Source organism: Rhea americana, unplaced genomic scaffold (assembly GCF_003343005.1).
Source record: "Rhea americana isolate MKP2758 unplaced genomic scaffold, rheAme1 scaffold_152, whole genome shotgun sequence".
NCBI classification, from domain to species: Eukaryota; Metazoa; Chordata; class Aves; order Rheiformes; family Rheidae; genus Rhea; species Rhea americana.
This window is the reverse complement of record NW_028185617.1, coordinates 137,975-152,872: the sequence shown is the minus strand read 5'-3', so window position 1 is coordinate 152,872 and position 14,898 is coordinate 137,975. Positions and strand designations below refer to the sequence as shown.

General features: G+C 37.7%; 1 protein-coding gene across 3 annotated transcripts in view; it reads right to left on the bottom strand.

Annotated features, from left to right (window-relative positions):
- IQUB (IQ motif and ubiquitin domain containing) overlaps positions 1-14,892 on the bottom strand; it is a 28,131-nt gene extending 13,239 nt beyond the window's left edge. For 2 of the 3 annotated variants that reach the window (XM_085299709.1, XM_085299710.1), the window contains exons 1-7: positions 14,762-14,892; positions 13,872-14,371; positions 12,523-12,684; positions 12,261-12,436; positions 11,867-12,022; positions 9,553-9,763; positions 2,711-2,886 (exon numbers count right to left, since the gene is read on the bottom strand). In XM_085299709.1, coding sequence (XP_085155835.1) covers positions 2,711-2,886; positions 9,553-9,763; positions 11,867-12,022; positions 12,261-12,436; positions 12,523-12,684; positions 13,872-14,337 — 1,347 coding nt within the window. In that variant the 5' untranslated portion in view covers positions 14,338-14,371; positions 14,762-14,892. The remainder of the gene's footprint in view (positions 1-2,710; positions 2,887-9,552; positions 9,764-11,866; positions 12,023-12,260; positions 12,437-12,522; positions 12,685-13,871; positions 14,372-14,761) is intronic. The other variant, XM_085299711.1, reaches the window with a different exon arrangement.
- Between the last annotated feature and the right edge of the window lie 6 nt (positions 14,893-14,898).

Here is a 14,898-nt window from a genome sequence, read left to right as displayed (position 1 = left end):
CCATTAGAATTTCTGGCACTGAAGATTTTGATTCCAWTTCCTAGACTCCTGAAAATCATACATCACGGAGACTACATACTGGAAGTAATCTAAATCACGTGATATTGAAAAACAGCCCTTTAAAGGAAAAATAAAGACAGAGATGCATTCAAGAGAGAAATATTTGATTTAGAGAGTCCTAGGCTTCTACAAACTGCTGGAGAAGAAATAGTGTATCTCAAAAAATCACGTTTTCCTTTTTTTGTTCTGATGGAATAGATATTAAAAAGTAGAAGCAAACATTTAACATAAGAGATTCCTCGTTTTCTACACTCTTTAAAATAGTAAATAGAATACAATCACATTACACTAATAAACGCAGTAACAGTTCCATTTCAACAGAATTCAACAGCATTTCAGATCAAGTACTTTGTTTGTAATGAAGAAAGGTTGTAGATTTTAATCAAATTWGTTTTTGATGAGCAATTCCCATACATCAAAATTAAAAAGAATGAATAAAAATATTTGTTGGACAAAAAATTGTCATTTTTACTTTTTATCATTAAAAATTCTAAATGAAAAAATTCAAAYATTCAAAAAAAGTTCCGCTGTAGCAGAAATTTCATAATTATTTCACAGATGGATGCAATCAGAGGCAACTGGCTATCCAAGTAGATATCATGCAATGTTATTTCTATTTAAAAGGACTACTTCTGTATTTTACATTAAAGTCTTTAATAAAAACTAGAAATCATCTTATGAACAGAGATGCAGAATCTAGGATACTTATTTCCTTGGGGATCTTCCCCCTAGTTCTCTCTTGAGCAAGAAGGYGAGGATAGGAGACACAGTCTGTGACCAGCAAACTTGTGATATCTTGTGAAAATATAGGTTAACTAAATTACAAAAATGCAACTGAAAACATTTTTGTACAGTTGCCCTGCTAGATGTGGATTCAGATCTCAGAAAAGACTGCCATTGACTGACATGAGTGAGAAATTCATTTTGTCTGCTGATGACTACTGGTAGCTTTTTAATACTTAATTCTGCAGTTGAGACAACAAAGAATTATTTTTTAATTTTAATATTAAAATGTACATAATAGCAAAGAATAATAGCAAAGAATTAAGTATACCTATGTTCTATATCCTGTACTGCTGAAGTACTTATCTGACAGGCTGTATTAGTGTAACTTAGGTTTATGGCAATATGTATGTACAGCCTAAAGCAAACATTATGCAAAATATTTTCAGAGAAAAAATTACATTTTTTTCTTATTTTTCTTCTTACTGCCTGCATCCCCAGTATGTCACTATTRTATTTCATGTAAATATTTACATCTTTTCCTTTCTTATTTCTTCATTTTGGTGAAGTTCTTTTAAATATCTTCCCTCCCTTAATAGCTTTCTCCTCATCTTAGATTGAAGGAAGCTTAACAGCCTTCACKGCCTTCGTGTAATTCATGCCAAAAAAATCCATTCCTCATTTAAACCAAATTCCAGAGAAYACTATTTAGAATACCTCTGACGAATTTTAAGGGGATACCACAGCAACAAAGAGCTGCCAGAGTGCTTGCCAGTTATTTGGACTTTTATTTTTTCCAGCTATGAAAACTAAGGAGTTTTTAAGATATTTCACTTTTAAACTTAAATGTGATTCTAAATCATCTTTATATAAATGTATTCTCATCTTTGTTTTTATAGATGAAAAACTAAAATACACTTTCATCCCTCAAATCATAAAAGAATAAAGTTTCGGGCTAAAGTTCTAGCTTAACTGAAACCAGTCAATTTAGTCCCTTTGTTTCATAAGGCAAGATTTAGCCAATGCCCTCTTGACTTTCTATCCTGTACAGGAACACACAGAAGTACTTCTTTTTAAGAGACACATATGATGACCTATGACCCCCTATGCTGAATGGGGGAATAAATGATGAATCTAGTTCCTGTATCATAACATTTTGTGGAGAACAGCAGGAAATATCAATATATTCTTCAGAGCTAAAATTTAATTTTACAAGCATTTAATGGCATGCTTAAGTGTTTGCAWCAAAAGTCAAAATCCAATAGCAAACTTTTCAGTATACAGAGCAATGAATAGAACACATCTGCAGGTAAGATTATCTAGTCATTTAGTTTTGAATAGTGAAACTGGATAGTTTTGAAAGAGAAGCTAATTAGCAGCTTTTTAAAGTTTAAAAAATAGATTAAGAATGAACATAGTTAATGTTTCATGCATGGATTCCTACATCATTATAATTCACATAATACAAAATGTGTAATGGTAAGTATTATCGTGATGCTTTATACCATCAAACTAGCAATTAGGAATTCTGTTAGAATTTGACCCTTTAACGCTGACAACAGTGCCACTAGAATCAATTCTTTCATGCACAATAGTTACATAATGTAAAATTATCCACTTGGTGATAATTTTTATATTAAGTATGTAACTAGTTGCGTCTATGTTAAAATCAGATGACAGCCTTAATGATGTACTTGTTCTTACCTTCCTTCAATAATCTGTCACAGACAGAAAATTTTCAGCTTAGAAAAATAAATCATTGAGTCATATTGACATGACTAAAACCAAGACAATTAAACTACAGATAAATTTTGCATTCACATGATTAACCGATAAAGCTAAAAGAGAGACTTTTGTCAGAGAGTTGGCAGGTGTCTGTTATATTCCTGTTCTTTGTTTATGTTCAGCCTAAAATTACTTCACTGACCTTATCCAGAAAGCGTAGTACTGCTTTTTGTCGATTCTCCTCATCTGCATCTACTTTGTATCTCCCAATGGAAGCAATCAGCTGTGCCTCTTGCTCTAGAAGTCCACAAAGGGCTGCCTTTCTTTCAGTTCCAGTAAGAGTTCTGTTAATCCGTTCAATCTCCTCCTGCCTCCACACTATAGATAAAAATATTTTGAGTATTTTTTTTCAAGAAGGTATTTTCAAGTRAAATATCTACTTTCATATTTAAGAAATAATATAGTTTATTTTTTATATTAATTAAAAGCCAGTTTGCATGTTAGGAGATTGTTATACGTATTCTCAAGACACACAAAGTAACAGAAATTAAATTTGCAATATACAGACAACTTGTGAGTGAGTATGTGTTTGTATACATCAGCATAAACTGTCAAACCATGCTGCAACCTAAGAGATACTTTATGAGAAAAAAATGAACTCTGTATGTGAGATGGAAGAATTTAGTTCTTGGAGATGTGTGATGAAATGATTTCTTCATGATTTTGCATCAGAAACAGCTGTTTGAGTTTTAAATTGTTCTAAAGGGTATATACAATTATGCTCCTRAAGATAGCTAAAAATGATAGCTAACAAAGATGCAAGGAAAGATACCATGAAGATCTCAACTAATTAAGAACAGTATCTTATTGTAGTACCACAAGTATTCAGTGCTTAGAATACTACTGTTTTCCCCTGCATAGAGTAGTAAAATCTCAAGAAGCCTGAAGTCATCTAAAATCAAGATAAAACTTAGTCTAAGTTTAGACAGTCAATGTTAGCATTCAAGGTCATAAACTGAGTGTTTCAGTGATTCTGAGTCAAGAAACTGAGTGTTTCTTTTGGCATTTAAGATGGATGGAGTTCACGTGTGTTAACCGTTAAGACAGTCGGCTTTACTCTCCCTTTTTTCTTCTACTACTAAGCCCTTCAAGTGAAGGAAAGTGCAAGACATGCAAACCATACAATAATAACATCAGCAGCACATGAATCAGTACGTGCTGTTAAGAATCTAGCACTCTGACTGTTATGGTCAAATCACCAAACCATGGGTATCTGCTGCACTTACATATTTAAGCTACTTAATGCTAAAAACATACAGATGTTTTAGCATTTATTTCGTACTACTCATTTCTTGATTATAACAGATAAAACAATTGTGTTTATTGAGTAGTATTTTTCTTTGCATACAATATTACAATTCTTGTCTTTGAGAGCTCTATTTCATTTCAATGCATTGAGAGTTTCTTTTCCTTAGGAGGGACTGGGGGGAAGTGTGAGAAGGGATTTTGTAAGATCTAAAACTTTTACATTCCTGAATCTTATCTCAAAGTGTCATTATTGTTTCTGAACAGTTACACAAAAACAAAGCACTGTGTAGAGAAAACAAACTGTATGAAATGTACATTTCTGCAAAAATCTCTAATATCCTGTATCAGGAAAGAACAGGGTAGGGCAGGGGAGAGTTAGAGGGGGAAACGTTTGTTTTCTGTCTGTGGTTTTCTTATCTGCAATACCTTATGTTTTCCATTTTAAAGTATTTCAGTTCATTTCCTGAAGGCTTTTCAAGCTTTGGTATTAATATGACTGCTATCTGACAAGTTCTGAGTACCTCAAGATATTTTCAAATAAAAACAGTTTAGCAAACAGTAGCACTGCATAGCATGGATTTACATGAAGCTTTATATGCCTGAAGGGGGCAGCAATTTCAAAGGCAAAGTTAATAAATACAGTAAGCAATTTTATACTTACACAAATGAAGAGCTCTCAAACACAATTATCATCAATATTCGTCATATTCATCTTGATTGACCATATATGTACAATCAGGTTAGAAATATTCATCTTAGATTGTGCTTTACAGGCATGCAGATTTTATTCATTATATTTTTTATTCCAGTTTTTATGAAGCATATAAATAAAAGAGTTGATGCTTTTAAAAATAAATAATKAATATCTCTAGATGCAGACACTTTGAATGTACAGATATATCTCATTTACACCATACAGTCAACAGGCAAGTTTTGCGCTTGTACTAGCTGAACCCGTAATAATATCCCCCGTTGCGGTCAGCAGTAATACCCTTCACAGCTCTCTAGAGGACAATAATCTCATTCTATTAACGTCACAGTGATTTAGCTTGTGTAGACTGTTGACACTATAAGAATGTAAAAGCAGTTTTCAGCTGCAGGTAGAAAAAAAAAGTTCATAGAATCACTAAGCTCCATTATAATAATGAGTGTGACTACAAATGTCCCTATAGAGAAGCAAMTGGTCAACTACAGCAAAGAAAAACAACGATTGATATCAGATCATTATTTACAACAAAATGTGAAAAAGATTTCAAACACTGGAGTTTGTTCTTTCTCATCTTTTGAGCTGGCACATGCTTCTCARGTTGTCACCTAGATAATAAATTTCTGAACATGCAAAGGAATTCATGAATTCATGAATCCAATGGTATTTAACTAAGCAAAAGAAACATTTATAAAACCACAAGTTTCAAATTAAAAATATCAGGAATGTCAGGTTCATTCACAAGTTCAGCTGTGAGCTTTGTTGTTTCTACTTCAGATAAGATTCTAAACACACACACACACACACACACACACACACACACACACACACGAAAGTGGATCACGTAGTCAACAGAACATTAACCAGAGAAGAGTTTCCTAAACAAAACACTGGAAGAAATTTGATTCCAAACAATAGGACTTGCAACAAATAGAGAGGAAAAAATGGTGATCTGAGTATGCTGGCTTTTGATTACCTAATCAGATACATTTGCAAAAGAATTAGATTCTTAAGAAGTGAAAAGCCAGACATCTCTCAAAGAAAAAYGAAAAAAGCACACAGGAAAGAAAAAGAGAGAAGAGAGAGAGGAGAGAGAGGAGAGAAACAGAAAAGGAAAAAAAAGAGAAAAAAGTAAACCTCATGAAGAGAYTATTCCAAAACACAGAAGTTCAAGCCAATAAAAATGTTTATATTTCTCATAAAGAAGAGCACTACTTTTAAGTTATTTATAATTTCTAACACTTGAAGTGATTTATTCAAGGCCACACAGAAAATGCAACAAAATTAAAAGATTAGGATATAGCTTGGGAATTCCTGAATGACGATCCTAAGGCCTCTCAGTGAGAAACTGCTATCTCCACCCCAGCACACACCACCAAATTTATAGTCAGTTTACCATGGRAAAAACAGCTTTAACAGTCCGTGTAATGAAGCAGGTGATCCACTCTGCCAGCTATGCAACAGGCACAGTAATCTCCAACAGAAGTATAGTAACAACTGCTTTAAACAAGCACTGCTGCCTTAGGTAACATGCTCTGTTACAAGTCACAATGCAAGTACCTTGCTTAACAGAGACATTTTAAAAGAACAGTTGCTGGTGTAAGTCCATTGCTTTCTACTCATTTTCATTTTTGCTTTTCCAAAAAGGATTATATTGTTTTTTGTTTTATTTGAGATGCCAGTCTCCTRTAAGCTCTTATGCCAATTAACGCTGCCATGGATGGCTATGTGCTTTTTAGGAGAGACAGGCCAGGACAGCGAGGTGGTGGAGYTGCTCTTTACGTGAGAGAGCAACTGGAATGCATCGASCTCTGCCTAGGCAGGGAGGAGGAGGAGGTAGTTGAGAGCTTATGGGTAAAGATCAAAGGGCAGGCCAACATGGGGGACACTTGTGGGTGTCTACTACAGGCCACCTGACCAGGAAGAGAAAGTTGATGAGGYCTTCTATAGACAGCTGGAGGCAGCCTCACAATCACAGGCCCTGGTTCTCATGRGGGACTTCAAYCACCCTGAYATCTGCTGGAGGGACAACACAGCAAGGCACAAACAGTCCAGGAGGCTCCTGCAATGCATTGGGGATAACTTCTTGTCACAAATGGTGGAGGAGCCTGCGAGGAAGGGTGTCCTGCTGGACCTTGTCCTTACCAACAGAGAGGGACTGGCTAGAGATGTGAAGGTTGGGGGCAGCCTTGGCTGCAGTGACCACGAGATGGTGGAGTTCAGGATCTGGCAGGAAAGAACTAAGGCAACAAGCAGGATTGCAACCCTGGACTTCAGGASAGCGGACTTTGGGCTCTACAGAGACCTAATTGGTGGAGTCTCATGGGTTAAGGCCCTAGAGGGAAGGGGGATCCAGGAGACCTGGCTAGTATTCAAGCATCACTTCCTYCAAGCTCAAGAGCRGTGCRYCCCTATGAGTAAGAAGTGCAGCAAAAGGGGCAGGAGACCTGCACGGGTGAGCAAGGAGCTCYTGGCCAAATACAGACAGAAGAAGAAAGTACACAGACTGTGGAAGAGGGGACAGGCTACTTGGGAGAATTATAGGAATGCAGTCACGGTATGTGGAGATGCGGCAAGGAAGGSTAAGGCCCAGYTGGAATTGAGTYTGGCAGGGGATGTYAAGGACAACAGGAAGGGCTTCTTCMAAKACATCAGCAGCAAGAGGAGGACYAGGGAAAAYGTGGGCCYGCTACTGAATGGGGCAGGRGCCCTGGTGACAAGGGATACAGAGAAGGCAGAATTACTGAATGCCTYYTTTGCTKCARTCCTCACTGCTGAGGGCAGCCCTCATGATTCCTGCAGCCTGGACGTGAGGGAGAAAGTCTGGAGAAGGGAAGACTTTCCTTTGGTTGAGGAGGCTAGCATTAGAGACCTTCTGGGCAGGCTAGACATCGACAAATCCATGACCCCGGATGGGATGCTCCCACGGGTCCTGAGGGAGCTGGTGGATGTTGTTGCCAGGTCACTCTCTATCATCTTTGAAAGGTCCTGGAGAACTGGAAAGGTGCCTGAGGACTGGAAGAAAGCCAGTGTCACTCCAGTCTTCACGAAGGGCAAGAAGGAGGACCCAGGCAACTCTAGGCCGGTCAGCCTCACCTCCATCCCTGGAAGGTGATGAGACAGCTCCTTCTGGATGTCATCTCCAGGCATATGGAGGAAAAGAAGGTGATCAGGAGTAGCCAGCAAGGATTCACCAAGGGGAAATCCTGCTTAACCTATCTGATAGCCTTCTCTGATGGAATGACTGGCTGGGCAGATGAGGGGAGAGCAGTGGACGTTGTGTACCTTGACTTCAGCAAGGCTTTTGATGCTGTCTCCCATAACATCCTCCTAGAGAAGCRCAGGAAGTGTGGGTTAGACAAGTGGACAGCGAGGTGGATTGAGAACTGGGTGAAAGGCAGAGCTCAGAGGGTCGTCATCAGTGGTGTGGAGTCCAGTTGGAGGCCTGTGGCTAGTGGCGTCCCCCAGGGCTCAGTCCTGGCTCTCATCCTGTTCAAGTTCTTCATCAATGACCTGGATGAGGGGACAAGTTTGCTGATGACGCCAAGCTGGGAGGAGTGGCTGACACACCTGAGGGCTGTGCTGCCATTCAGAGAGACCTGGACAGGCTGGAGGGTTGGGCGGACAGGAACCTCCTGAGGTTCAACAAGGGCAAGTGCAGAGTCYTGCAYGTAGGGAAAAATAACCCTAGGCACCRGTACAAGCTGGGGGCTGACCTGCTGGAGAGCAGCTCTGCAGAGAAGGACCTGGGAGTGCTGGTGGATGACAGGTTGACCATGAGCCAGCAATGTGCCCTTGTGGCCAAGAAGGCCAGTGGTCTCCTGGGGTGCATTGGGAAGAGTGTTGCCAGCTGGTGGAGGAAGGTGATCCTGGCCCTCTACTCAGCCCTGGGGAGGCTACTGTGTCCAGTTCTGGGCTYCCCAGTACAAGAAAGACATGGAGCTACTGGAGAGAGTCCAGCATAGGGCTACAAAGATGATCAGAGGGCTGGAGCATCTGCCCTATGAGGAACGKCTGCRAGAGCTGGGCCTCTTCAGCCTGGGGAAGAGAAGACTGAGGGGGGATCTCATCAATATCTATAAGTACCTGAAGGGAGGGTGTCAAGGGGAYGGGGACAAACTCTTTTCAGTTGTCCYRTGTGACAGGACAAGAGGCAATGGGCAGAAATTGAAGCACRGGAAGTTCYRCCTGAACGTGAGGGGGAATTTCTTCAYTGTGAGAGTGACAGAGCACTGGCACAGGCTGCCCAGAGAGGTTGTGGAGTCTCCTTGTCTGGAGATCTTCAATGCCTGTCTGGATTCAACCCTGTCTAACATGCTCTGGGTGACCCTGCTGAGTAGGGAGGTTGGACTAGATGATCTCCAGAGGTCCCTTCCAAYCTTACTGATTCTATGATCTGCAGTATTTATTTTACTTTGCCAGCAAAGGTCAGAGGTGCTTTTCGGTATTATACACATTTCACTCCACTAAGAGAAGTAAGTCTTTGAGAATGGCCTGTAGGACTGACCACAGTTTAGTGAACTACGAAATAGAGGGAAAAAAAAAGTAGTAAAGAACACAGACAAAAGAGCCTCAGTTATCTTTTGTAAAATTGTGGGTAAGAACTGAATCCACTATATGAACAGTATATAATAAATTATGAATGATGGACCTTATCATTTTTTACAGCATTATTTTCAACTACTTAGATATGTCAGAGTTCTTTTAATGTTATTACTCTTAAAAAATAAAAAAGGTCCTTCTCTTCTAACTGGCCTTAACACTAGAGATGACTGAAGAAAGTAATACAACTGYCAAATAGCCCAACTATCAGCATTACTCTATAAGCTGATTATTTCCTAACAAGCTTACAAGGCTTCAAGAAATATATGAACATTAAATGATTATTTAAAAATGAAATTCCACTGTAAGTCAAAAACATTCAAGGAAGAAGCTACAGAATTATAAAAGCAGGAAAGCTTTTTTTAAACAAAATATACTGTTTTAAACAAAGTATTGCTGAATTGAGAGCACCTCTAAGAAAAACTTACATTCTAAAGCATGATAAAGTAGCTCATAGTCTTCTTTTGTTTTAGGATTCAACCTTCGCTTGTGCTCACTTCTTAGTTTTTCTTCTTTCTCTTTTTTTTTGTTTAACTCCTCTTGTGTCTCCCATTCCAGCCTTAACCTCTTTTTTTCCCTCAGGTTTTGTACTAGATTTATAGCATGCCAACGACGAAAATAGGTCTGTAACACTATTACCTACATGTGATACAATACAGAAGAATCATCAATTTAAAACACAACAACAATTATGAATAAAACAGTACACTATTCCTACTATTTTTATAGCTAATCAACTACATTTTCTAAAATTTGTCTTGTACTCAAACATATTTTTGTGTTACAAAAACAGTCACATACCATTAGTTTAAGCACTAGCATGCTTATTTCTTAGGTAACTACAGGAGTGCACTCAGTAGGTACAGCGGGTAGGTTCAAAATATCAAAATTGAACTGTAAGCTGCAATAACAAAATTCATTTTTCTTTTTCAAATATCTTCTTAAAAACTGTCTCTTGCCACTTACTGTTATTATTCTTTTCCTGACAGCTTTGTGGGCAGAGATCCTCATTTTACTACTAATGTGCACACTGTTTAGCTCACGATTTGGTCTTCTAGAAGTCATAGACATACAAATGAAACTGTGTAATCACAAGTTGAATGAAAATCTAGATACACACTTGCAAATTTTTTTTCTAAATCTCTAAATAAAGATCAATACATATACTCAAGAAATCAACTGTACTTTTTTTGCAAACAAATAACGAACGTGACACAAACAAGGCTGTTATGATAGCACTTAAAAAGCAAACAAACAAACAAAAAMACCTTCCTAAGCTGTGGCTATTAAAGACTACAGAAATGTCTATACTACACTAGGGAGAACAATGCCAAGGCCTAAGCTGCCACCARCTAAGTCAGCATCTGAACCACAAGCGGTTTAGCTAAACGGTGCTAATACAGTTATACTGTCCTAGAGGTATATTAACCTAACATTTCTCTTGAGCATGTTCCAGTTAATACTTCAACATGGAAGCACACTGCACTATGCAAATCCATCAACTTGGATCAATATCAAGCTGATGTCTCTGTGTTGTGCTGTACATCTTGACATAGATACATTGTAACAAGTAAGTTTAGAATGCTACATATCAACAATCAAGATTTATTCCTGTATTTGTTTCTAYAATGAAGAAATAAATACAGAAGACTTCACAGTAGAGATGACATTAAAACCTGAAAGCAGAGCCTGGTTTTACAAGACCACGGTGATGAGAGGAAGTATTTTAGAATCTGTTTACAAAATGTTTGATTTTCAAGTGAAAACTAAAGAAAAAAAAACACTGTAGTGACATTAAAGCATTAATGATTTCAGTAAGTGGCACTAATGATCATACTAAAGCACTTACCTATTCAGGTCTATTTGTACAAGATGCTTATTGCTGTCAGATGATGTTAACCAAGTAATTAAGAATATCTAGTTCTTACAGAAAGCTTTTAATCAAGAGATATCAAAGCACCTTGCCAACCACATCAATACAATTATCCCACTTCAACTGTTGAGGAAACCAATGCACAGACAGCTAGATTCAGACTGCCTATTTTAAGCATCCAAATTAAGAACTAGAATATTTAAGATGCAGGTGCAAAGTCTAACATGGTGATAAGAAGTACTTAAGTTACATGTGCAGTCACTGAATAGAAAGTTATCAAAGAGCAATTCAGAACAGAACACCTACAYGGTGACCTCTGCACCCTGACTATACAGGGAGCCTGCATGAAGTGGTTCAAAGCCCCAGAAAACTSTCAATCAAAAAACCCACAGAGTGGGTTCTACCCACTACAGGGAGGTTCTACCTTAATGCCAAAGCTTGCACACCAGCAAAAGAACTAGTTTGCCAAATGTTACCTACCAGGCCTATTAAAAAAACACTCAGGAGTTGAATCCAAGTCTCCTAAATGTTCATCTAATGAGGTCTATCTCAGGCTCTATCTATATGAGGTCACTCATGGCATTAAGCATGTAGCTTGGGCTCTGCTAAAGAGATCATGAGAATGTCATAGGAACAAGTTTACCTTTTAAACCCCTAATGTTGTATASAGAAATTTACATTTAAATTCAGAATTCTTAATATTTAAAAATGTACAACTCCCAAATGTTGCTAAAAACATTATTAATGTTGTAAATGAGCTGACACATGCCTCCTACACATCACAGCAAAAAAGAAATGCGAAGATTAAGTAGCTATTTTAAACTTTAAGCAGGCTTTACTGATACAGTTTCAAACAGGTAAAAACTTACTGCTTCAAGTCTACGCTTATGATATTCATCTGCTGTAACATACTTTCCAGGTCTTATTAGTTTGTCAGTCATGTTTGACACATAAAGGCCAATTTTAGTCATCTGTGTGGAYGTAGTGTTTTTTGTTTGTTGGAGCTTATTTTTTTCAAAAACGGTCTGGAAAAAAATGTATGTTAAATAATAACAAAACATGCAGAGATTTTTATCATTGCAATATGCGGTAAAATTAACTATTTATAACAAAAATCACAAACGCTAATGATATTYACTAATTAAATACATTCAAGTGCATACTTATTTCTCATTTATTGTTTCATTCCTATTTGAAATAATAATGTTGACATTCTGTTCAGTTAGCAAAAACATTCTAAACGAAACACTATAAACAGATTACCTGTGTTTCTCTACAAAATACTTTGATCCCTTTGTCAGGTCGTTTTTTGGGTACTGTTTGTGAACCTGCATTATGAAATTCCACTCCAGTTATCCTATGTTTAAATCCACCCAGAAATGGTTTATGATAGGTAGGTCTTTCTACTTTTACAGATGTATCTTGGAATGAATCAAAATCTGTTAAAATGGAAGATYAAATATTATTTTTTAAAGTAACAAACTGAAATAATATGTATTAGTACACACTTTAAAATACCATTTACCTGTTTGTACTTTGACAGTTATTACATCAGGMATGTGGTACTCCTGCTGAATTGCTTTCCTAAAAAAATGGTCTGGATCAAGACATAACACCCCAGACTGGATAGTTTCAGRAGACTTTGTCCCAGTCCCTGCAGCATTTTCATTACCCTCAATCACGCTTCCTTTTTTAAAAAAACAAATAAATAAGTTAATTTCTGATGTTCTTCTCAAAACAAATAAATAACAATTTCAAATTTACCTACCTTGAGATGATTTTATTGAAACACTGCAATAAAGTATAATCATGGATTTTTGAGCTGAGAAGAGTTTACACAAAAACTGACACATTATTATCACACACTTTTTTTAAAGTGATGCCTAATGTAATACTGTCACTACATAACRTCATTCATATTATATCAAACATAAAATATTTACTTATTGTATTTGCAAATAAAGATTTTTAAATCAAAGTTATTCAATTATATACTCAATATTTTTCGAAAATCTGACCTAAACCTGTTCCAGTTTAGACGTGATCAGATGGCTGAATGAAAGCGCTCTTGTATGTGATACTTGACTTTGTGGGGCTTATTCAAAGACAACATTCTGCACTAGAAGACTTGAAGCTTCAAAAGTTACTTCTTTTTGATTTACGGACAGGACATTCATTTGATATCTATTCCTTTTAATTTGTGTATTTCCTAGGAAGTGATTACTGACCACTCAAAATAAGAGCATCTGAATGCAAACCAGCTAAGGGTATGGTATGGAGTTGACAATCWGCAGCTCCATAATATGAAGGCTCAGTCAGGGCCCTCTCATGCTTAATAGGATATGCTACCCTTCACCTCCAAAGTCATTAGAAAGAGGCATTGATCTGAAAAGAAGYAATGCAGAACACCCAAAACAGAGAGAAACAAAATGCAGGAAATACTGAAGTGTTTAAGGAACTACTGGTAGAAGGCATGGAAAATAGAAAGGTGTCAGGTAAATTGCAGGAGCAGCTAGAGATGTAAAATGGTAAAATGTTTGCTATGATCCAGTCTAAATTGTCTCATGTACTCATATGAGCTATTTTTAAAATACATGTACAAAACACACACACATACTCATGTACACTTTCAGAAACAAGGATCGCTATAAAATCTCATTCTTTAGTCCATAAATTGCTTTCACAACTTGAGGTAAATATATTCCTCACCTTCTCAGGCACTATTTTAAATGGCAATTTTAAAAGTCACTTTAAGGTCTACACAAAATATACAAACTTGGACTGAATTGCAAGGGCRAAAGTATGCGAGAAACCATAGTCAAGCTGAAAAAATACCCATCTTTTTAAAGTAGTTAGGTTCAACAAATTCTTTACCTGTCACAGTGGCAATTGCTGTATCTTCCGTCAGTACCAAGTTTTGAGATGTTTGTTCCTCCATTTCTAAATTTCTTAATTCGGGTAAAGCAGTATATTTTTTAATTATAACAGGAGATGCATTATCAGATGATGTGATGCTCAAGGCATCTGTCTCAGATTCACCTTGCTCAATATTCTCTATCAGTTCTTCTCCATTATCTAGTCCTTCTGCAGGTAGTTCCTGCTGCACTATACTTGACCGCTCCTGTTCCTCCAGATCTGGCTGCTCCAAAGCGGACTGCTGCTCACATTCCTCATTTGACTGCACTGTGTCTGTAGCTTTTTCTGAAAGCAAAGATTTCTCTGCTGGGTCCGCATCATTAGTGTCACCAAACTCTTCTCTTTGGGGGAATGCAGTAGKCTGGTCTGTATCTGATGTTTCAGTTTTATCTACCTTGCTGCAGCTATCTGACGTATCCTCCATTTTCTAAATCACAGGTTGCACATTTCTAAACTTTCTGCAAGAGTAAGTACAGTATTTATTTTATCATTTATTATTATTTAAGATGCATGCTAGTACATCTTTATTCCCAAGCATATGCATCACAGTCTCCAGAGACATTTTTTCAGATCAGTTCCCATCTATTTAAAATAGTCTGAGGTCTTACTTTCCATCAAATACAAAACACTTACCCCCACCTTCTCACCAGTGTGTAGCAAGCAAAACAGCCCATGGTAGTCACCATAATAGGTGTGTGTGTGTGTGTGTGTGTATAAATTTACTGAGCAATCACTTCGTATTTTCTGCTCTGCAACTAAAATGATGCAGACTGAATCTAAATCTCGTACTTAAAACAGAAAACAGGAAGTCCCTCGCAACACGAGGAGCACAGCTAAGGCAAACACACCGTCCGCTGCAGGCAGCCCGTTCCACGCGGCTTCGAGCCCAGGCGGTAACAGAGCTGTCACCAGCGGCGCGGGTAGGCAACATTCGCCGCCCGCCCCACTTCGCGCAGCGGCGCGCAAGGCTCCCCGCAGCCCGCCC